We start from the raw sequence: 24242 nt of genomic DNA on the forward strand, positions 1-24242 counted from the left end.
TTTTACATAGATCTTGACAACTTGCTATGGGATTTATATAGTATGCAAAAAGGTGGGAATTTTATGTCTAAGTTTCTTGCAACCAAGTGTTTACTTTTTCTTTCCAACACACACATGATACTTAACTTGTAAAAATGGAGAGAGAAAAAGGGTATAAATGATGATGCTTAACTTGAGATGGAGGGAGAATGAATAACTGAAACTCTTAAGTGATTCTTTTATTCATGTTTTGAACTCACTTTTGTGAATCTTTGATTCTTTTCCACTTGTATCTGGATCCTCATTTTCATGGGCCTGCTAACCTGCTTCAAGTAATGAGATGGGTTTGGGCTTCGTTTAGTGATCTTAAAAGAAAACTGGCCTAGGGCCTAATTTGACAAGTTCTACTTTACATATCTCTCTTACTAATAAAAGAGTGGATTTCAAATCAACAAAACTTTTATATTTAACCAGAATCCTTTAAAATGCCACATGGTAAATTGTAATTATTTGTTATTTTAATTTAATTTAATTCATTATAAATCATCATCCATCCATTAAAAAAACACATGGTTTAACAACCAAATCAAAATTTCCTTCATTCTTAATTAGATTAAATTCAAAAAATTCAACTTCCAGATCTTCCCTTCACCTTAGCTTCACGTGGGTTTAACAACCCATTAATTCATCTTCAACATTGCAGGTAACTTTGATTTATCAATTCACATCCAGATCATTTATATAATTATAATCACTTATCCAGATCAATGTGAGTTTGATTGTATAATTAAACTGTTTGATCGATTGAATATCATTAAACTGTTTGATCGATTTAATATCATTAAACTGTCATGTGAAGTTTAATTGATTGTATAAGTGATTATAATTATAATTCAATATGCACTCCAACTGTTTGATAAAATGCCTAAATGAACTTGATTTTCTTTGTCATCTACTTAAAAGGTTTTCTGGTCATTTTATATGGTTTAATCTATAATAAGATTTTGTTAGTTTATCGCTTAGGCCATTCTATTAAGTTTTGTTTTGTTGGTGAATTGTATTCGATAATCTGACCTTTATATTGCTTTAGGGTAAGGGTAAGTTCTAAACAAATTCATTCTTTTTCTTATCGTGTTAAAAAAATTGCACCCTTAAAGATCACATTTGATGTTCATTTTAATATTAAATGTATACAGTAGAATTCAAAAAGTTGGATTTTAGTTCCATAATGTTTTAAGGGTGAACTGCTGATACATCAGATTTTGTCCGTTTTTCGCTCTGACCTTTATATTGCTTTTGGGTAAGGGTAACTTTGATTTTGATTTTACTATTAAATGCATACAAGTAATTGTTGTATAATTTGGTTCTTCATCATGCTCCTCCAATTGGCTCAGGAGGTATACTATCAGTATTTTGATAAATAAAAGTAATTCTTGATAACTGCTTAATTTAGATTGAACCAACCTGTTTACAATAAACAGTTTTAATTTTTTGATTATTCTTGGTCGATTCAAAGTGTTATCTCAATTATTTGCCAGATCATGTATCAGTTATTTTTTTATTATGTTGTTCGATTCTATTTTTCATGCACCAACACTTTTAACTCTTTACTTATTATTTATTTCATTATGTATGTATAATTCAACGAGAGACTACGCAGCTACTACGAATTCAGATCATAACGCCCTCGATATGTACAATAACCAAACAAGTGATTCAGGTTATAATTTATTTTATTCTTACTTCATTTATCAGTATCATTTATGGACTTTTACCGTTTTTAAGGGTACGATATCCTTGAATGGTAACAATATGATGTCTCTACATAATACTAATACTGTTTATTTATATAGGCATCACCAATGAAAATTTAGCCTCTACACATCAAATATCACAACAAAGATTGACCAAAAAATGTAAGTCCAATTTTTGTTTATTTATTTTTTAAATATTATTCAGTTTAAAATCACTATTATATTTTTTTTTTACTTTAGATATTTGTAAGGAAAACCGACGGCTAAGACAGCTCATTCGTGATAACAAAAAGAAGAACCTCGACCGTATAACTTCAAACCTCAGTCATATAGCTAATTGTAAGTCATTTTAGGTTTTTATTCATTATTCATATTAATAGCTACATCTAATACTAACATTATAATCATATTTTTATTTTAGTGACGTCTTTTGATAGAATATATTGCAAAGAGAGAAGAAAGTTTCGAAAACGACTTTTGGACAGCAAAAGAAAGCGCGACTATATTACCGGTAATATTTATGAATATACTAACTTCAATGGTATAATCACTCTTCATTTTATTAATCACCATTTTTTATCTTTGCTTTCAGGTCACCAAAGTGTTAACAGACGTCAACTATTATCCGTTACTAATTTATTTCCTTCTCATGATAAGGAAAATGTCAATCCTCAAACACCCTCACAATGTCAAACACGCATTAGTGATATGTCGGATCTTGCATCTCTATTGTCTGATATCACAAATCGTGGTAAACTTTATGATCATTTTTTATGAATACTTTTTTTCAATCGATATATATTAAAATTTATTAAATACATTAACATAATTGTAGCTACGTATCAAAACTGGAGTACAACACCAACACCAACTTTGAAATCAAGTTCATTGTTGTCCAATGTTATCATCAAACGCATCCATATGTAAGTATTTACACTAATGATTTTTAGTCGCCTTTTAACACAATCGATATAAAAGTTATGTTCAGTATTTATTAATTTTTTTCTATTTAATTTTTTTAAGATTACAGGTCCTAAAAATGTAGGCTTGCGTCACATATTAGCCGTTACTAATCTCACGTCTTCTTATAATCAAGAAAATGTCAACCCTCAAACACCTACAACATATCAACCTTCTATATGTAAGTATTTAAAATAATTCTTTTTTATTGCGCTTTATATCGATCTAAATAAAACTTCTGTTCAGTTAGATTTTTTTCTTTGTTTTTTCAGGTCCTAAAAATGTAGGCTTGCTTCACATATCAGCCGTTACTAATCTAATGTCTTCTTATGATCAAGAAAATTTCAACCCTCAAACACCTACAACATATCAAAAAAACTTTGCCAGTAATATTAATCTACCATTAAATATTTCAACTCCATCATCTGACATTATGGAAAGATGAATCAAGAAGAGGAAACGAAAAGGTTGGGTCTGGCATCTATTCAATGTGTTGTGCCAAAGGGAAGGTTCAGCTTCCAAAATGGAATGAGCCATCTGATTCTTATAAGAGTTTATTTCTTTCATCGGATGAAAAAAGCAAGTTCTTTTTGAAAAACATCCGTCGATATAATTCCATGTTTAGCTTTACTTCAATGGGCGGTAAAATAGACCGCTCAATTAATAAAGGTAATGCTTCATTTGTTTTCAGACTTAGTGGACAAAATTACCATAGTATTGGCAGTCTTCTACCGAATTCCGAATCGAAACCAAAATTTGCACAACTCTACATATATGATACCGACAACGAAGTATCTAACAGATAAGGAATATTCATGTAATATTACAAAATTTAAAAGTACATGTTGTTTACATATTATTTTTTCCTTTCATTTTCACCATATACTAATAAATTATATTTTTTTAATAGAGAATCTGGTTCTTCAGCAAATTCAGCTTCAAATGCTCTAGATTTGGCCATTATAAGTGAATTAAAGCAAATGTTAGATTCCCAAAATCACTTGGTTAAATCTTATAAAATGGCACGAGATTGTATTGAACATAATCCGGGTATTGAACTAAAGCTGAGAATCATCGGTAACAGGCAGAAAGATGGTCGTACTTATAACTTACCCACCGCTTCTGAAGTAGCTGCACTAATAGTTGGTGACATTCATGAACAGCTTGACACAAGAGACATTGTTGTCAAAACTCAAGACGGAAAACTAATACCAATTAGCGAACTCCATCCGTGTTACCTTCCGCTTCAATATCCGTTGATACATGTTTATGGTGAAGCTGGATATAGGATTGACATACCTCATAGGGGTGAAACACTCGAAGGTGAAACTACAAAGAAACAAAAAAAAACAATGATGCGCCAATGGTTTTGTTTCAGTAATTCTGAATGGAAGAAGATTATATCAACAGTATTTAGTTGATGCTTATACGATGATTGAAAGCGAAAGACTTTTTTTCATACGTAGCCAACAGAGTATTCTTAGATCTGAGACCTATGAGAATCTTTTCAAATTAAAAAACAAAGGAAACGGAGATATATCAAGAGCTGGCCAACGTGTTATATTGCCCTCATCTTTTACTGGCGGTTCGCGATATATGATGCAGAATTATCTAGATGCAATGTCTCTTTGTAAGTGGTTTGGCTACCCGGACTTTTTCATTACTTTTACATGTAATACGAATTGGCCGGAAATTAAACGGTTTTTAAAAGACATCAACTTAAAAGTGGAAGACAGGCCCGACATATCATGTCGAATATTTAAAATCAAGCCGGACTCATTGATTAAGGACTTGAAAGATAAAAAAACCTTTGGGAAAAGTTCAAGCAGGTAGTCTTAAAGTCCTATTTATAATCATTTATGATTTTTATTGTCTTTTATCTACATGTCACGTTTACTAATTATATTTTATTTTCTTTTATATGTAGTTGTTTACACAGTTGAGTATCAAAAAAGGGGATTACCGCATGCGCATATATGCGTATTTTTGCATCCTGATAGCAAAGTATCATCTGTTGAAAATATTGACCCTATAATATCAGCAGAGATTCCGGAAAAGGACGAAGATCCAGAATTGTACACACTTGTAAAGGATCTCATGATTCACGGTCCATGTGGAGCTTATAATCCACAATGCTCTTGCATGATAGATAAAAAATGCTCCAAAAAATTTCCTAAAAGATTTAGCAACATCACTTGTGTTGATACCGATGGTTTTCCCATATACAAAAGACCAGATAATGGAAGGTATGTTCAAAAATCTGGTTTTGATCTAGATAACGGATATGTCGTGCCATATAACAGCTATCTTTTGAAAAGATATCAGGGACATATTAATGTGGAATGGTGTAACCAGAGTGGTTCAATAAAGTATTTGTTTAAATATATAAACAAGGGTCCGGATAAGACAACGATATCTGTTGGGAAAGATATGAATCATGATGAACAAGAAGACGTAGTTGATGAAATCAAACAATACTATGACTGTAGATATCTATCAGCGTGTGAAGCAACATGGAGAATATTGGCGTATGATGTTCATTATAGAACACCTTCAGTCACAAGACTTCCTTTTCATCTTCCGGGCAAGCAATCAGTTGTATATGGTGCAGATGAAGATGTTGACACTGTTCTTGAAAAACAGTCAATTTCTGATTCTATGTTTACATCATGGATGAAATGTAACAAAATAGATGACGAAGCAAAACAATTAAATTACGTTGAATTCCCAACAAAATATACTTGGAAACCAGAAAATAAACGTTGGGAAAGAAGGAAATCTGGATTTTCCATAGGAAGGATTCATTCGGTATCTCCGGCACTTGGTGAAGCATATTTCTTAAGGGTTCTATTAAACAAAGTTAAAGGACCAACCTCATTTGAGGACATTAGAACTGTAAATGGAAAACTGCATGAAACGTTTAGAGATGCATGTTTCGAGCTTGGCCTTTTAGATGATGACTCATATATTGAAGCGATCAAAGAAGCGAGCCATTCTGGTACTGGTTTTTATATAAGGTCTTTATTTGTTACAATGTTAACATCCCACAGTTTGTCTCGACTTGATGTTGTTTGGAACAATACATGGGAACTTTTATCAGATGGTATTCTTTACAATCAATGTCGTATTCTTAAATCTCCAGGTACTTCCAATTTTTTTATTATTTATTGTGTTAGTGTCCGTGTGTATAGTAGGATACATACTTGAAACATACCCAATTCTTTTTTCTAAAAAAACAGCAACTTTTAGAATTTCCAATTGTACCCTTTTGACTTTGACTTTCAGACTTAGATAATAAACTCTAACTTTTAGATATAGCGAATAAACTCATGTTTCATTTAAAATTACACCGACTAATTTCTTCTGTAACATCAAAATAATAAACTACACATGGCAATAAAAAGGGGTCTGAAAGTATTTCAGATAACAATAAACTTATCTATTTAATAAAACCATCAATTTCCATAATAAAAAAACTTAACGATCTATAAAACTTATAAGTTTTTAATTATTTTTTACTTTTTAAAGTCTACCAAACCAAAATAACATATTAAAAATGTGTTTTAAATAACAAAACTCAGGCCATAAAATTATTGGTAACGGTACTGGTACCAAAACAATCGTTTTGGTACCGGTAATATTCAATAGGTGGGATGGTACGGGAAAAACCGTTAACCTTCATGTACTAAAAAGTCCAAACTTTGTTACCGATTCGGTACCAAAGTTTTAGTACCAAATCCTCTTCGGTACCGGTACCAATACCGACTTAGCTCATCCCTACTCATAAGTATTTGTCAATTATCAATACATATGCATATACATATATATATATACACACACACACACACACAATATACTAAACAAAATTTATATATGCTTACATTATTATTTCCAGATTTAACTCTTCCGGATGAAGAAATCAAAAATCTTACTTTGTGTGAGATTGAAAAATTTTTGCTTCGTAATGCAAACACCCTCAAAAACTTTGAAACAATGCCTTTTCCAGATTATGAATTTGCTGCTTCATCGAATAATCCACTCATTAATGAGGAACTTGGTTATGACATAGAAGTTCAAAACTCAGAATATGATAATCTGCTTTCTTCATTAACGGAAGAACAACGTATTGTTTTGGATGAAATCATGAATGCGGTAACACGCAATAAGGGAGGTAGTTTTTTTGTTTATGGTTACGGTGGTACCGGTAAGACATTTTTGTGGAAAACTCTTGCTGCAAGTATAAGATCAAAAGGTGAAATTGTTATAAATGTTGCGTCAAGTGGTATTGCATCATTACTATTGTCTGGTGGTAGGACGGCACACTCTAGGTTTCATATTCCAATTAATTTAAATGAGACTTCCTCTTGCAACATAAGGCCGTTTACAGATGAATCACATTTGTTGAAAAAGACTTCCTTGATTATATGGGATGAAGCTCCAATGACACATAAACATGCTGTGATTTTAGGCAGATTTTACCTGTAGTTCAACACGGTACAAGACAAGATGTAGTAAATGCATCAATAAGTTCGTCCTATTTATGGCCAGCTATCAAGGTCCTACGCCTAACAAAAAATATGAGGTTAACAATAGGGCGCGACTCATCCAATATTGAACAAACAATGATGTTTGCTAATTGGCTTTTGGATTTAGGTGAAGGAAAAGTTGGTGGTCCCAATGATGGTGAGACCGAAATTGAAATTCTTGACGATCTACTTATCAAAGATTCATTAGATCCACTATCTGATCTTATTCAGTTTGTATACCCGGATATTCTATCAAATTACAACAACAAAGAATTTGTTGAGCAAAGAGCGGTTCTGGCACCGACGAATGAAGTGGTAGAACAAATCAACGATCGTTTGCTTGAGATGATTCCGGGATCTGAGTATCAGTATTTAAGTTCAGACAGTGTAAGTCCTGACGAGTGTCTTAGTGACAATTTTGATGAAAGATTATATGCGCCTGATATATAAACGGTCTCAACATATCGGGTTTGCCAAAGCATAAGTTGGTGTTAAAAGTTGGTGTCCCAGTCATGCTATTAAGAAATATTAATCAAAAAGATGGCTTATGTAATGGAACAAGACTACAAATTACATCTCTAGGAGAACGTATTATTAAGGCACAAATTATATCAGGAACTAACATCGGAGATATGGTAATTCTGCCTAGAATTGTGTTGACACCAACTGATAAAAAAATTCCTTTCAAATTTCAACGAAGACAATACCTCGTTTCTATATGTTTTGCAATGACTGTAAACAAAAGTCAAGGACAATCTCTATCAAAAGTTGGGTTGTTTTTAAAAGAACGGGTATTCTCGCATGGGCAGTTATATGTAGCTTTATCCAGAGTCAAAAGCAGAGAAGGTCTTAAACTTTTAATATTGGATAAGGATGGTAAAGTCATCAACAAGACGACAAACGTTGTATATAAGGAAATTTTTAGAGATTTGTAATTTTTTTTGTTTGCTGCTTTTTTAATTCTTCAAACGTTAGTATTGTAATCGAATTATTTATCTTATTATCTTTTTTAACATTCTCCTTTTAATAAGTTATTTTTATTCTTTTGTTATCAGCCAGTGTATAATATTAGTATTAAAGACAAATATACCCTTCACAGGAAAAAGGAGTAAACAGTCGGTTCGGGTTTGGTTTTTAGTTCAAACAAGTTATGATCAGTGGTTTTTGGGTTTTGAAGAGGTAGGTCCCAGCAGAGACCAGTTGGTCCCGCAAGACTCACCTTGAACAGGGACGTCTGCGCAAAGGCCATCTGCTCCCGCAGGACCCACCATGCTCATAGAATCTTACGCGCAGTACGCAAGCTGTACACGCAGGGAAAGCCTCCCAATGGTGAAGTACCCCGCCTGTTCCCGCAGTTGCGGATACAAGCCATCAGGGAAGGCTACCCGCAGACAGCAGGGCTACACGCACAAGACACTAGATACTTCAGTAGTCACATGAAGGAATGAGCAAGGCGGGAACAATCCCGCCTAAATGAGCCAGTCTGTATGATTCTGAAAGATCTTTTGTACTATACCTACCAAGGTATGGATAGGACAGACGATCTGACCAGAACAGCCCATGAGCCAATCACAGGGTGACAGCTCACCGACAACAGTGCGAGGAGGAGCACCCTCTAGTACTGTTTGTCACTATTAGCCGCTGCCTACTCACCAACCCTTACTGTGGGACATGCGCAGCCTACAGTTGGTGGAATAGTGTTACTGTTGGCCGTAACCTAATCACCAACCAGCATGGCCTGCGTACAATCCACAGTAGGTGGGACGTGCATAATCTACAGTTGGTGGAATAGTGCAGCCGACTTTGTCACTGTTGGCCGTAACCTACCCACCAACCAGTATGGCCTGTGCATAGTCCACTGTTGGTAGAACAGGAATACTATTCAGCCGGCTGTACCTTCTAGGAAACCTACCTTCGGCTATAAATACTCCAACATCTGGGAATGGTAAGATCATCTGCTATCCTGTTATCTAGCAATCTCTTAATATACACTTATATTCAGAGCAATCTAGTTTGATTCTCACGCCGGAGGGTGGTCACAAGGAGGAACCCCCCCCCCCTTCTCAGTGACGAGCTTACGGTGTTTGTTTTGCAGGTCCCCTGAAGAACAACTGTCTCTGTTGGACCTCATTCTCGTGGGAAACATTACTTAACCCCCAGATTATCTATAATCTGTTCCGGGTCACTTAGTGTTTCTTCATTGGCGCCATCCGTGCATAAAAGCTAGAACTATTTTAGTTTTTTCACAATTTCTGAAGAAATGGTTAACGTTACTCCGGTCCAAAGGCCAGTAACCGACCAGGAAACCCTGGTAACAACCCCAGCAACTGGGGGGAACACCGGCGGTTATACAATCCTTACGAACACTACCCCGACTACCCAAGCCGGGGCAAGTACAGTAAATATTCCACTGGGGTTCACCGATACCCAGCTGGAAAAACGAACGAGGGTCCCTCGCCAAACACTAGATCAAGTGAAGGCGTGGGCCGAAGCACGGCAAAGAGAATTCCAATCCGAATTGGATGAACGCTTGCGTTCAGCTCAACAGGCTGATGAATTCGCCAGTACTCGCCAACACCTCAATATGAGCAGTGACTGCGAGTACTCAGACGACGAGTTGGAGTCCGATACCGACGCAAACCCTCGCCATAAGGCGAAAGGGAAGCGTAAGGAAACGGACGTCCAACCAAAAAGGAATTTTGGGGAAGCTTTTAAACCAATCGCGGAGAGAAACCCGCGTGACTTCTCCAAAACCTTTAGACCAACTGCTACAAATGCAGGAAAGTCAAAATTCGCAAGGGACATTGCGGAAGCAATCGCCCCGAGAAGTGCCAAACAAATGTCCGACATTGGCACTTATGATGGTCTATCCGACCCAGACGACCATTTGAACAGGTTCATTGCGGGGGCTACCGTCAGCAACTGGACGGAACCCACGTGGTGCTACATGTTCCAGATGACTCTGGTCGGAGCGGCCAGGGCATGGTTCGATCGTTTACCGATCCACCACATATATGACTGGGCGGACTTTCAGAACAAGTTCAGCCAGCACTTCAGCCAACAGAGGAAGTACACTGAAGAGCAGTGGACGATCCTCAACTGCGTGAGAGAGGAGGATGAATCTTTACTAGACTTCATCACTCGCTTCAACTCCAAAAAGCTAAGTCTCGGCAACATAAGTGAGGATCTGGTTCGCGCCGCCTTCATCCAAGGCGCCGAATACCCAGAACTTATCCGCACATTGACGGGTAAGGATGGCATGCCATCAACTTGGGATGCCATCATGACGGCGGCAAAGCGCTTTGCTGAGACGGAAAAGCAACTGGGAAGGGATCTTCCCCAGAGTACACACCTCTATACGCAGAGGACAAGAGAGAACAATGTCCGGATCGCCCGGCAGAACAAAAAGAGGAGGCTAGGTATTTGGCAGTCAAGGGTAAACTTTGACACCTCATCCAGCTCTCGCCCTCTTGTTGGCGGAAGGGACAACACACACCCTTCAAACCGAAAACACAGGTGGACGCCGCTCACGAAGAGCGTCACGGAGATATTTGCCACGGAAAAATTGCCATGGCCTAAAGCCCCATTGATCCGGCAGAAACCTAATGCGGATCAAAGCAAATCCTGTGATTTCCACGGGACAAAGGGTCATGGTACTGAAGAGTGCACATCCTTGAAGGATATTATTGAGACATTTGTCAAGGATGGAAGACTTGCACATCTCGTGGCATCGATCAGGAAGGGAGGAAGGAATGACAACCGGTACAGAGGTAACGGACGAAAGCCCGTCGACATCAGCATCAACATGGTTCATGGCAAGGTCAGAGGAAGAAAAAGACGGGTGACAGAACCATGCGCGTGGAAGGAAGCTGAGGTGCGCTTCCCGAGAGTGCCAGGAGGCCCCAGCAAAGAAGGCCCCATCGTCATCAGAAGCCAGCTGGGGCATTACATCACTTCCCGCACTCTTGCTGACAACGGCGCTTCGTCGACAGTGATGTATAGGCAGTTCTTTGATAAGCTGGATGATGAAGACAAAGAACGCTTGGAAACGGTCTACGCTTCAATGGAAGGGTTTGACGGCAGTACAGAAACCCCCCTGGGTATCCTATCTTTCCCCGTTACTCTTACTGATGGGAATCATTCACACACAGAAGACGTGGATTTTGTCGTGATGAAAAAGCCACACCACACGTACGACATCCTATTCGGAAGAGACGGGATGGCAAGATTCAACGCCGTGGTATCTTCAGTCCACGGCATGATGGGATGGCCAACAGCTGAGGGTGTAGCGATGATCTCTGGCATTCCCCAGGTATGCATCGCATCTGTCTCATCTAAACCCAAACCGAAAAAGGCTAAACCAACCATCACTGAACCGGAAAAATGGGCCTTCAATGGCAAATACCCCGACCAGGCCGTTACCATTGGACCAACAATCGTTGATCCCACCCGCACCCTACTCAAACGCTTACTGCAGAAAAACGCTGACATCTTTGCGTGGACACCAGCTGACATGACTGGTGTACCCCGAAGTAAGGCGGAGCATAAGCTCAAGTGCGATCCGGCTGTTACGCCAGTCGTACAAAAGCGCAGAGTAATGGGGCCTGAACAAACTAACGCGTGTAGAACCCAAGTCAAGGAACTCCTTGACGCAGGCATCGTACGCGTTAGCAGATATCAAACATGGGTTGCAAATCCCGTAATGGTACCGAAGAATGACAAACAATGGCGCATGTGCATAGATTTCAAAGATTTGAACAAAGCATGCCCCAAAGATTGTTATCCGTTACCAGAAATTGATCTTAAGGTGGATTCGTTGGTACCATTTCGCCTTAAATGCTTCTTGGATGCGTATAAGGGGTACCATCAAATCCACATGGCCGTAGATGATCAGGACAAAACCGCATTTCGGACGCCCGATGGTACATTTTGTTATAAAATGATGCCATTCGGACTTAAGAATGCAGGGTCCACGTACCAACGACTGATGGACAAAGAGTTTCATGCCCAAATCGGGAGAAACTTGGAAGTCTATATGGATGATTTGGTCATCAAAAGCCCTGAGCCAGAAGCGATGTTGAAAGACATTGAAGAAACTTTCAACACGCTCAGAAAGATAAACATGAAGCTCAACCCGAGCAAGTGTTCATTTGGGATGGAAGAAGGGAAGTTCTTGGGAGTCATTGTTACTAAAGATGGCTTCAGAGCGAACCCTGAAAAGGTCGAAGCCATTGTTAAAATGGAATCACCTACCACCATCAAACAGGCTCAGACACTGAATGGACGACTAGTCGCACTTAATCGCTTTCTGGCAAACTATGCGGATAAGTCGTTTCCTTTCGTGTCAACATTGAGAAACTGCTTAAAGAAAACGCACTTCCGCTGGACACCAGAAGCGAAAGCAGCTTTTCAGGAGATTCGGTCACGCCTGATCGAACTCCCAACACTTACAGCACCACAAGCGGGAGAGGAGTTAATCCTATACCTTTCCGCAACAGATAGAGCAACCGGGGCAGTCCTGCTAATAGAACGAAAAGGCATCCAGATGCCAATCTATTATATTAGCCGTGTACTAACAGACGTAGAAACCCGGTACTCTACCCTCGAAAAATTAGTCTTAGCACTTATACACGCTTCACGCAGGTTAAGACGATATTTCCAGGGCCACCCAATCACCATTCTCACCAACTTCAAAATCTCAAACGTTCTAGGCAAACCCGAATTATCGGGACGTCTAGCCAAATGGGCAATTGAATTGGGAGAATATGCAATTAAGTACAAGCCAAGACCAGCCATAAAAGGCCAGGTCCTGGCCGATTTTATTGCAGAAGTCCCCGCTTCGCGGGAGAAAGAGTGCCAGGAGGAGGCTCAACCCTCCCCAGCACAGGACATCAATGATGTCTGGCGACTCTACACTGATGGAGCAGCCAGTAACGAGGGTTCAGGCGCATGGTTAAAATTAACCAACCCAGCAGGCCAAGAATATACTTACGCTATTCGGTTGGATTTTCCAAGTACGAATAACGAAGCCGAATACGAAGAATTCTTAGCCGGTTTAAGAATTGCGCGTAAGATGGGAGTGAAAAACTTGGAAGCCCACGTGGATTCCATGCTGGTGGCCAACCAAATAAATGGGACGTACACGGCTGTGAACGACACAATGGCCCTGTACCTCGCCCAGGCAAAAACCCTCATGCGTGATTTTAATGATTGTAAAGTCATACACGTCAAGCGCAGCGAAAACAAATCTGCGGATGCGTTAAGCAAGCTGGCGTCACTAGCCTTCACCCATTTGGGAAAGGACATCCGCATTGAACTTCTCGAAGCACCATCAGTCCCGCACAAGGAAATTTGTGTCATCCAAACCGGTACAGAAACGTGGATGACACCAATAATAAATTACCTTGCAGCAGGAACACTACCAGAGTAAAAAACACAGGCAAGAAAACTGCGCTGTAAAGCACTGAATTATCAACTTGTCAATGACATCCTTTACAGACGTAACTTTCTTGGCCCACTCTTAAGATGCGTGGACAACCAAGATGCTGACTACCTCCTAAGGGAAGTACACGAAGGCATCTGTGGGGTACACGCAGGTCCCCGCGCTGTTGTAGCCAAGCTAAACAACGCGGGATACTTTTGGCCGGGGATGCATACGGATGCACTGGCATACATCAGAAAATGCAGGTCTTGCCAGCTTTACGCACCCAACACGCACCGCCCGAAGAATGAACTTGTTCCAGTCACTTCTTCATGGCCATTTCAGAAATGGGCCATCGATGTGACAGGCCCATTTCCTACAGCAGCAGGAAATGTTCAGTTCCTAGTGGTAGCCATCGACTACTTCACCAAGTGGATAGAAGCAAAACCTTTAGCCCAAACAACCGCGAAGCATATCAAAAAATTTATTTGGGAATTTATTATTTGTCGTTTTGGACTTCCACAAAATTTGGTGAGCGATAACGGCACCAACTTTGCTGACAAGAAGCTACAACAGTGGCTAAAAGAACTTCAAATCACCCACACCTTTACCTCAGTGGCACACCCGCAAGGTAATGGTGAGGTGGAAAGAGCAAACAAGAGCATCATCGATGGCATAAAGAAAAGACTCTTGGAACACAGATCCGGCTGGGTGGACGAGCTTCCGCACGTCCTTTGGGCAAACAGAACGCTGAAGAAGGCCAGTACGGGAGAAACCCCATTCAGCCTCACTTATGGCACTGAAGCCATGGTCCCGGTCGAAATTGGTCTACCCTCGCCAAGGGTCTTGATTCAGCCAGAAGACAATGATGCGGAAAGACGGTTGGATCTTATGCTAACCGAGGAACGCAGAGACTTAGCCGCAGTGCGTGAAGAGAACTACAAACGACAAATGGAAAAGTACTACAACACGCGGGTAAAACTCTGCAACTTCAAGATAGGAGACTACATACTGCGTAACAACGAGGCTTCAAACCAAGAGCGCCCGGGAAAGCTGGCCCCGGTTTGGGAAGGGCCATACATTATCAAAGAAGTCCTGGGAAAGGGCGCATACCGGCTCGAAAGGCTCGATGGCACTCCCATCCCAAGAACATGGAATGGAGCTCAATTACGCAAATGTTATATGTAGATCAATTCCAAAACTTGTAAAGAAAAGGCCTAGAGCCACTTCTAATGGAAATGATTCTCCTTTCATAATGTGTTTACCTTTATCCTTATGAACTTCCCACTGGTGCCGGTATTTACCGCATAAACGGGGAGAAGTAAGTCGTTACGTGTGTAAGGCGGCAAAACCCGCATAAACACAACGTTAAAAATAAGGGAAACCTACACGCAGGTATGATGTAAGTAAAGTTTAGCCATCCTTGTAAGTGCAAGTGACGGTCTTACCCGCACAATCACAAACAAGGAAGCAAAACTACAACCTATCATCTACCACGTTCAAAGGTTATCCTAAAAAAAAAAAAAAAAAAAAAAAAGATAAGGAAAACCTACACGCAGGTCAGATATGGGTAAAGTTTAGCCATCCTACTAAGTGCAAGTGACGGTCATACCCGCACAATCACGAAGGAGGAAGCAAAACTTCACACCGATTACCTACCACGTTCAAAGGTTAACTTATCCTCAAAGATGAGGAAAACCTACACGCAGGTCAGATATGGGTAAAGTTTAGCCACCCTACCAAGTGCAAGTGACGGTCATACCCGCACAATCACGAAGGAGGAAGCAAAACTTCACACTTATCTACCACGTTCAAAGGTTAACTTATCCTAAACACTTGGAAAATTGCTAATTTAAACTAAAGAATGCAAGTCATATAAAGTTTATAAAGCAAGGAATCCAATGAATCAAGCGGTCTTAGCCGCACAAAGATTTACATTTCATAAATATTCGTTACAATGGCTGGGTGACTACCCGCCTACAAGAAAGTAAATCTATACAAACTAAATCTATCCTGGCAGCGGGAAGGGATCTTCAGGATCAGGCTTCAGGGCCACTTCCACTTGGACCAGCGCCGTCAGTAGAGCGTGGCTGTTCAAGGTAAGCCTTAAGGATAAGTAGCCCGTCATCAGCAGCAGCAATTTCATTCACCTTCTCCACCACCGGATGCGGGAAGGCGGCGTATTGATTTACTGCTTGGTCATATATGGCTTCGGTATCTACATTGTACAAAGGGAAGTTGGATGGCGGGACGCCTTTCTCAACAAACCCTAGACCAAGCAGGAAGCCGACCCGTTCCCCATCCTCGTGAGAAGCGTTGAGGGCTGCGCTCATTGCATCGTCGTAGGATGTCTCTGAAAAGACCCGATGCACAACCTACATAAGAAAATATACAAGTGTCAGCACCCTATCTACAAAGAAAAGCGTGAAGACATGAAGATAGACTTACCTGAGACAACGCTTCTCGAAGAAGCCATTCCTTGGCAACCAGAGCTTCTTTAAGGGCGGCTTGAGCTTGGGTGCAGGCGCGTTCGGCTTCGCTTTTGTTAAGGTTGGCAAGTAGCACTTCCTTTGCGGCAGCCTCTTCGACGCCCTTAAGCTTCCGCTCGGTATGGTCAAGCACGCCCCTCTGGTCCAAGATCTCCTGGAGCTTCTTGGCATCTTCCATCGCCAAGGCATCATGAGCGCGTTGGAGAGCCTCTAATTTGGCCTTGAGCTCCTCGTTCTCCACACGTAAAGGCTCAGCAACGGCTTCAGCCTTGGTGGCCCTCTCGGTCGCGTTCCTCGCAGTCTCCTTAGCTAGCCGAAGCTGTTCGTTAACAGCTTGGGCAGCCTTGGAGCGGGCCTCGAGTCGCGCTTGAACCTCAACCTCGAGGGCCTTGAAGGCCTTCTCCTTCTCCGCAGCAGCTGCGGACAGCTTTTGGTTCTCCTCCCGAAGAGCCCGCGCTTGGGATACTTCCTTGGCGCGAGCTGCTTTCAACTTGTCATTTTCACGACAAAGCAGCTCGACGCGCGGCTGCATCCGGGCTTGGAGAACTCGAAGCTCGTTGGTTAGCCTACCCTCCTGGTAGCTAGCCATGGATTCCCCCAACGCACCATGGGGAGCAGCGTGGCGAGCCCATTCCACGCACTCCACAGGGGTACGAAGGGTTGTTCCTCGGCGTATGTTCCATCGCGGAACATACACTTCATTGGAATCCGAAACTGCAGAAAACAAAAAGCAGTTAGGAAAAGATGATAAAATATATAAGTGAAAAAGGGTCAAAGGAACCCTACGCACCTGTAGGGTCAATTACAGGCCGATAGCCGCCGAACCCATCACCTGAACCCAATGGAAATCCATCCAAGAGGTCAGGCAGATGGGAAGGTGGCGGAAAGATGCGAGAAGCCCCACGCGTACCTGAGGGTCCGGCCGTCGTTGCCGGGGGCATGGTAGCGGCCGCCGTGGTCGCCGCCGCGGTCGCTGCCGCAGAATCCGCGGCAAAAGTAACCGCCGACTCTGTGAAGGATGCTGTAAAAATTGCACTCACAGCCGGCGGTGACGTCATCTCGGCTAGAACAGTCGGCTCAGAATGAGCAACTGACCCAGCGGAAGCAGGCGCAGGCGCCTGGGTCGACGCCTCAGGTAGGCTGACCAAGCCTACCGTCATTGGCGGAGAGGTAGTACTCGGCCCCTCACCCTGGAATGCGCCAACATCCACACCTGCGTAAAGAAGAAAAGTGTTAAAAAGACTTGAAGATTAAACTACGAAGATAAAAGCTAAGAGTTGTACTTACGGGTTTTCTTGAGCTTGAACGTACGGACGGGCGGGGACGAACCCGATGGTGCCGGTCTCTTGATGCCGGTCACCGTCGTCGTCATTGGTTCTCCGGAGGTAACAGTCGTAGCCTCCGGAACAGTGGTCTTCTCACCACCGGGGTTCCCCGCCACCTCTTCACTATCTGACTCAGTGTCAGATAGAAGCACTGGATCGGCTGTGGAGGCCACCTTCTCCTTCCCCTTTCCGCCGGCACCTTTCCTCTTCCGCACCAGCGAAGGACCATCTGCGGACTCCTCAGAAGAAGAGATGTCATGAATTCTGGCAGCGGGTACAGCATTGAGGGATTGAGGGTAGAATATCGCCTTACCTGGCCGTTGGTGGCTCAGGATCTCGTGGCCCAGCGGATAGACCTCCACAAACCGATCCGCCGTTTGTTCCAGGATGGGCAACTCGCCCTCGTCTAGAGCACGAGTACCCATCCGCGCGGGACCGTCAGCTTCCCGCGGGTACAGGAGCGACTCCAAATTATTCCCCTCTGAAAGAAAAGAAACAGTTAGAAGACAAACTCATATCAGTAAAAAAGACAAGACATACCATAAGGAATAGAGTTCAAACCGTATTCGAGAAGGATGGGAACCTGAGACGCCTCCTTCCACACCCGGCTCATCCCCAACATCACCATCCCGGACTCCGCAAACCGGTAAACCAGAGATTGGACCATGGATATCTTCGAGAACCATTCCGCCTCCTGGTAGTTGGGGGCGTGAAGGCTCGGAATTGCTTGGCCATTTTTAAACTTCATGGCAAGGGGGACGGCGCGGGCGGATATGTAGAAGAACTCCTGCTTCCACGATCGGAGACTGCGCTCGGTCGCGCAAATCTTTAAACCCTTAATACGGGTTGTCAGGGTGTACCACCCCTGGATGCACCTCCAAGTATAGAAGGTCATCAGGCGGTCCACATGGGGCTCGATGCCCAAAATCCGGCACACCCACTCGAAGTGGCGAATCTTGGCGACCGCCATAGGGTGTAGCTCGGTCAAATGAACACCGTGCCTCTCAAGGACACGGTAAACAAACTTTGTCAATGGGAACCTAAGATTCCCATAGACAAAGAATGCTGCATAAACCCCGATCTTGCCTCTGGGGGCATCGTACACGGTCTGATGGGGTTCAGGAAACTCAGGCTCGAGAGGATCGAGCATGAACTTCCTAACAACATACCGGTACTGATCGCCGGGCAGAGCACACTGGCACTCGCCAGCAGTACTCCTGTCATCGGTGGTAGACTCGAGATCATGTGAAGACATCTTGCAGAAAGAGCGATTTCGGGAAAATGCTTGCCTGAAAAGGGGAGTATTTGCCGGAAATCGCTAAGAAGAAGAAGAGAAGGGTGAAGGTGTGAATTACAAAGGACCCTCTCCCCCTTTATATACTAATCGCAATTAATGCGGTGAATTTAATGCGGAGGAGAGAGAAATCGAGGGTGCAATGAAACTATGACGCGTGGCAAAAAGCAACCTGGCAACAGCTGTCAAAAGGACGCGTGCCAGTAATTTTGCGGCCACGCGCCCGAAAAATCGCGCCCACGCGCCTGAAAAAGCGTCTGGAATGACCATGTACTGTCACGTCACCATAACTTCCTGCACGTCCTGACACAGTCAGAAGAAACCGTCGCACGACGTTTCAGATGTTTGGACTGTCCTTATCCTTACCAACCCTTCGAATTTCAAAATTCAAAATTCAAAAAGATTCAAAAGTAAGCGGGAAAATACCCCTTACCTTGGCAACCAAGTAACCATAAGACGGATGCGGGTACAGTGTTAAGGCAAAACCCTTCACATACCTAGCACCCGCAGGGAATTGACGCCAGGGGTACCTTGAAAGTAAAGTAACCGTAAGACGAGCGCGGGTACAGTGTTAAGGCAAAACCCTTCACATACCTAGCGCTCCGCAGGGAATTGAAACCAAGAAGGATCTTCTGGGCAATGCTTGCGGAAACGAAAATAACATCCCCGCATAGCGGGAACGTCGAGAACTAAATTGTTTTGAGGCTCCAGGATGGAATTGGTGGTTTAAACATAATTGATCACTATGTTCAAAACCACTAAAACCTCAAGGAGAATCCACACAAGTGAGACTCAACGCTCCTGACTTGCGAGAAGGTTACATACCTACCCGCATCATACCCAAAGATCAAGCAAAAAAATCGGGAATTTTTGCAAGTGACATTAGGAAACCCGCGGGAAGAATCCCCACGGAGAACCTTAAAACTAAAAACCCTTTTCAAAACCCCTTGCTTAAAGTCCAAAAGTTCACCTCACTTTATTAAACATTCATGAGAAGAACATTGGACTGGGGGGACTTGAAGAGGTAGGTCCCAGCAGAGACCAGTTGGTCCCGCAAGACTCACCTTGAACAGGGACGTCTGCGCAAAGGCCATCTGCTCCAGCAGGACCCACCATGCTCATAGAATCTTACGCGCAGTACGCAAGCTGTACACGCAGGGAAAGCCTCCCAATGGTGAAGTACCCCGCCTGTTCCCGCAGTTGCGGATACAAGCCATCAGGGAAGGCTACCCGCAGACAGCAGGGCTACACGCACAAGACACTAGATACTTCAGTAGTCACATGAAGGAATGAGCAAGGCGGGAACAATCCCGCCTAAATGAGCCAGTCTGTATGATTCTGAAAGATCTTTTGTACTATACCTACCAAGGTATGGATAGGACAGACGATCTGACCAGAACAGCCCATGAGCCAATCACAGGGTGACAGCTCACCGACAACAGTGCGAGGAGGAGCACCCTCTAGTACTGTTTGTCACTATTAGCCGCTGCCTACTCACCAACCCTTACTGTGGGACATGCGCAGCCTACAGTTGGTGGAATAGTGTTACTGTTGGCCGTAACCTAATCACCAACCAGCATGGCCTGCGTACAATCCACAGTAGGTGGGACGTGCATAATCTACAGTTGGTGGAATAGTGCAGCCGACTTTGTCACTGTTGGCCGTAACCTACCCACCAACCAGTATGGCCTGTGCATAGTCCACTGTTGGTAGAACAGGAATACTATTCAGCCGGCTGTACCTTCTAGGAAACCTACCTTCGGCTATAAATACTCCAACATCTGGGAATGGTAAGATCATCTGCTATCCTGTTATCTAGCAATCTCTTAATATACACTTATATTCAGAGCAATCTAGTCTGATTCTCACGCCGGAGGGTGGTCACAAGGAGGAACCCCCCCCCTTCTCAGTGACGAGCTTACGGTGTTTGTTTTGCAGGTCCCCTGAAGAACAACTGTCTCTGTTGGACCTTATTCTCGTGGGAAACATTACTTAACCCCCAGATTATCTATAATCTGTTCCGGGTCACTTAGTGTTTCTTCAGGTTTAAAGTTAGTTTTGTTGAAAATGAGTTATATGAACTGAATGAGTTCGAGTCAAAATTGGGTTTTTATAAAAGTATGATCAGAAGTGGTAGGATCAGAAGGAATTTATATCCAAAAGGCGTTTTAAATAGTCAAACTATTGAACTGTGTTTGACTTAAATTGTATTCCATCCATTTAAATGTTAAATTCCATGATCAAGAATGACAACTTTGACTAAGAGAAAGTCAATTGACCATATCAGCCAAGTTCTTCCTGCCTCTTTTATATTGTAAAAACTGACCATTGTTCCAATAAAACATATCTACCAATTTTTAAATTTTTACTATATACTATTTAATGGTGATTGTTCAGTTGCCAAATGACCTAATTGTCCTTATTGTAGAAACTTTTCTTTGACAGAAACACACGGTAACTAAGGCTATCAAATACTCATAGTTTCTATATAACTGCAAATTGAATAAAAATATTTTATAACTTATAAATATATTTTTTTAACATTTAGCAATTATATTAGATGGCGTGATAGTCGTTTTTAAATTTAAGCGGTTTCGGTGCAAACTTTTTTAATAGTCTTTTCTTGGCACTAATTTGTCTGAATGAGTTAATGTGTTGTAAACAGCTTTTAATCAAATTATAAATAGGTGATAAATTGCAAGACAATCTATATATATTAAATGAAAATATATAATACATGTATTCACAAACCAAAGACAACATACATATCCAACGATTTCAAAATAATTAGTTGATCAACTTCATTATTTTTAATAATATTATGGATCTTTGCGTGCTTATGAGAAATTATATGTACTTGAGCAACAATACAAATTAATTTTACCAAAAGTGTATGTTTGTGTTAATAATATAATATTTAATTCAATGTTATATGGATTTTAATAATTTATTTTCTTTTTGTTTTGTCTTTCTTTTGTTGACATGGTGTACTAATAAACTTTGTTAATCACTGCTAAAGTGTAAAACATTATAGTTACACCACAACGTTGTTGATCTTTTTCTAGCGACCGTTTTTCAATCGATTTTTGAAAGAGCTTCGAGCTACGTGATTTTTTAACACCCTTACATACGTAGGAAATAAAATTACCAACACAATTCAAATTCACATTAATTTTTTTTACTGTAAACAGAGATACAAATATGTCATAACCAATATTACTTTTTTTAAGGCAAAAGAGCTATTTGGATATCCAACTTTATCAAACCAAATGAATTATTGGTGACGGTTAATAGACTTGGATATACGAAACCCCCGGATACGGATTTCATTTTTGTGATATTTCATTTAGTTAAATAATAAATTTAATATATTTTAGATTTTAATTTATAATTTATATACTTATAACATCTAGAAACTATCCAATTCAAATCAATTCATCAGATGTTGATTCCAATCACCGTATCCACAACGCCATTCAATCTTAAACCCCTAACTCTACCTTCCACTGTTCAAACAACGTCACCACCACAAACCGCCGTCCGCCTCTGCACTGTCCGTCACCATCACCACTCACAACCTTCTACGATATCCGTCCTCCGGCGCCCCTGTCCTTTTCCGCCTGCACCAAATCATCACGGTATGTTATATTGTATTATAGATTGATAAATTTGTTAGATTGGAAAATATATTATGTTTAGGTTGTTGGATTGAATTTTGGTGATTGTAATTTTAATGTTACAAACAGGTTGTTTGTTTTTTTTTTCCCAATTTTTTTTGGATATCCGACTTACTATCCGATCGGCTATCTGAATTCAGATTCGGCTATTGAAATATTGCCTTATATGATAGCTAAAAATAATTACTTTATATGATAGGGAAATTTTTTTGATTCCAAAGGCAAACACCCTAAAAATTTAGAAACCATGTCTTCTATTGATTATGAAGTACCTAACCAAAGTGTTTGATCAGCCCTAGGTCAAGCCCCAAACTGATTGTTTCTCTAACACCTATGGCCAAAATATACTCTTTTCTTGCCATTTGTATTTTGGCCATTAGGGGACAACGCCTTTAATTCCAGTTATCATTTGATATTTAATATAATTTTTACAGATTACTGGAGTTTTTTTTTTTTTTTTTTTTTGCAATGTATATGGCCTTTTGGGAATAGTATGCATGATCAGTATTTTTGCCGGTTTTTAAAAATTAGTTTGTTATTGTAAACTCAAATGACATCTGGGCTGCAGTTAGTAGAAACTGAAGAAAATGTTAGCTTTTATTAATCAATTATTATGATGTTTCTAAGGTGCATTTAGCAGTCAACTGATCAGAACCATGATATTAGTATGTTGAAAATAGATCTGCAGACACCAATGTCTGCAAATTCATGTGTGTTTAACACTTTAACATGATGGAAACCTTTTACATTTCAATAATTGTTTTTATTTAGTAAATTTAAATTGAGTTAATTTGATTTGTAATTTTAACATCAATCCTTTAGATGACTGTAAGTATGTTAATTGGGCATCTACAGACTTAAGTTATCAAATTCCTCTCCTCAGAAACAATTATACGAATTGACCAACCACTTATTTCATCTAATACAAACCAGAGTTCTATTATTAGCATTTGGCCTTTTTATTGATATTAATCAGATTACTTATAAACTAATAATCACTGTATGGCCAGGAAGAAGACAGCAGCAAGATGAAACATACTGCAAGTTGGGATGTCTTAACCAGAATGTTTGGTGGAGGAGATGTGAAATCTTAAAATAGGTACGTAAGTTTCGAAAAAGTTGTTTTTTTAACAAGGTTTGTTGCAATTTCTGAATTGTAGTCCTAACAAGGATCTTACACTTAAAAAATCTATTTTCGTACCTTTATCTTTTTTTGATCAATGACCATATAACAATCTAAAGTTTGCTACTCATTTTTTTAATATTTCCGATACGTTAAAAATTTTATTCACATAAGCGGTTGTAAAAATATTGTATGCAATCTATCTATTCAATCGTTTGGGTTTAATTTCGCTTTTGTTATTAACTTTATTTATTCATTTTTTTTTTGTCTTAAGCCATGTCAAAGGAGGGAATAAATTATGTCTTTTTTCTCATATATGAAGCTACCTTGCCTATGGAACCTACTTCAGGTATCATATTAATTTAATTCTTTCATAACAGTTACTACAATTACTTTAATCACATATTTGTATTTATTAAATGTTATTCAATTTCATTTTTATTATTTTAACCTTATATGATTATAAAAAAATAATGAAATATATTGTTTTAAATGTTCAAACGGTTTTTGTTTATATTATTGATCATTGAAATACAATTTACACAATGATAAATTTTAATATTATTATTATTATATCAATTACAGTATAGTAATAATAAAGAATGAAATAATAAATTCTACAATATGTTATAATCTTACTTTTGAAAAGGTTGCGTAAAGGTTTTAAAAACTTATTTTGTACTAAAAAATATAT

General features: G+C 40.5%; 1 protein-coding gene, 1 long non-coding RNA gene and 1 pseudogene across 2 annotated transcripts; all 3 read left to right on the forward strand.

Annotated features, from left to right (window-relative positions):
* The first annotated feature begins 3712 nt into the window (after window positions 1–3712).
* LOC143637352 (uncharacterized) lies at window positions 3713–7178 on the forward strand. The gene is made up of 3 exons (XM_077104759.1): window positions 3713–4016; window positions 4621–5835; window positions 6589–7178. The coding sequence occupies exons 1-3, from the start codon at window positions 3713–3715 to the stop codon at window positions 7176–7178; spliced, it is 2109 nt and encodes a 702-aa protein (XP_076960874.1).
* A 75-nt stretch (window positions 7179–7253) lies between these two features.
* On the forward strand, window positions 7254–20901 carry LOC143637301 (uncharacterized; annotated as a pseudogene).
* Window positions 20902–22244: 1343 nt separating this feature from the next.
* LOC143637302 (uncharacterized) lies at window positions 22245–23898 on the forward strand. The gene is made up of 3 exons (XR_013154402.1): window positions 22245–22386; window positions 23440–23524; window positions 23823–23898. It is a non-coding gene; the product is annotated as an uncharacterized LOC143637302 (long non-coding RNA).
* Window positions 23899–24242: the final 344 nt, after the last annotated feature.

This window comes from Bidens hawaiensis, unplaced genomic scaffold, assembly GCF_021521415.1.
Source record: "Bidens hawaiensis isolate Kalapana, Puna unplaced genomic scaffold, B.hawaiensis_p1.1 tig00008219_1, whole genome shotgun sequence".
NCBI lineage: Eukaryota > Viridiplantae > Streptophyta > Magnoliopsida > Asterales > Asteraceae > Bidens > Bidens hawaiensis.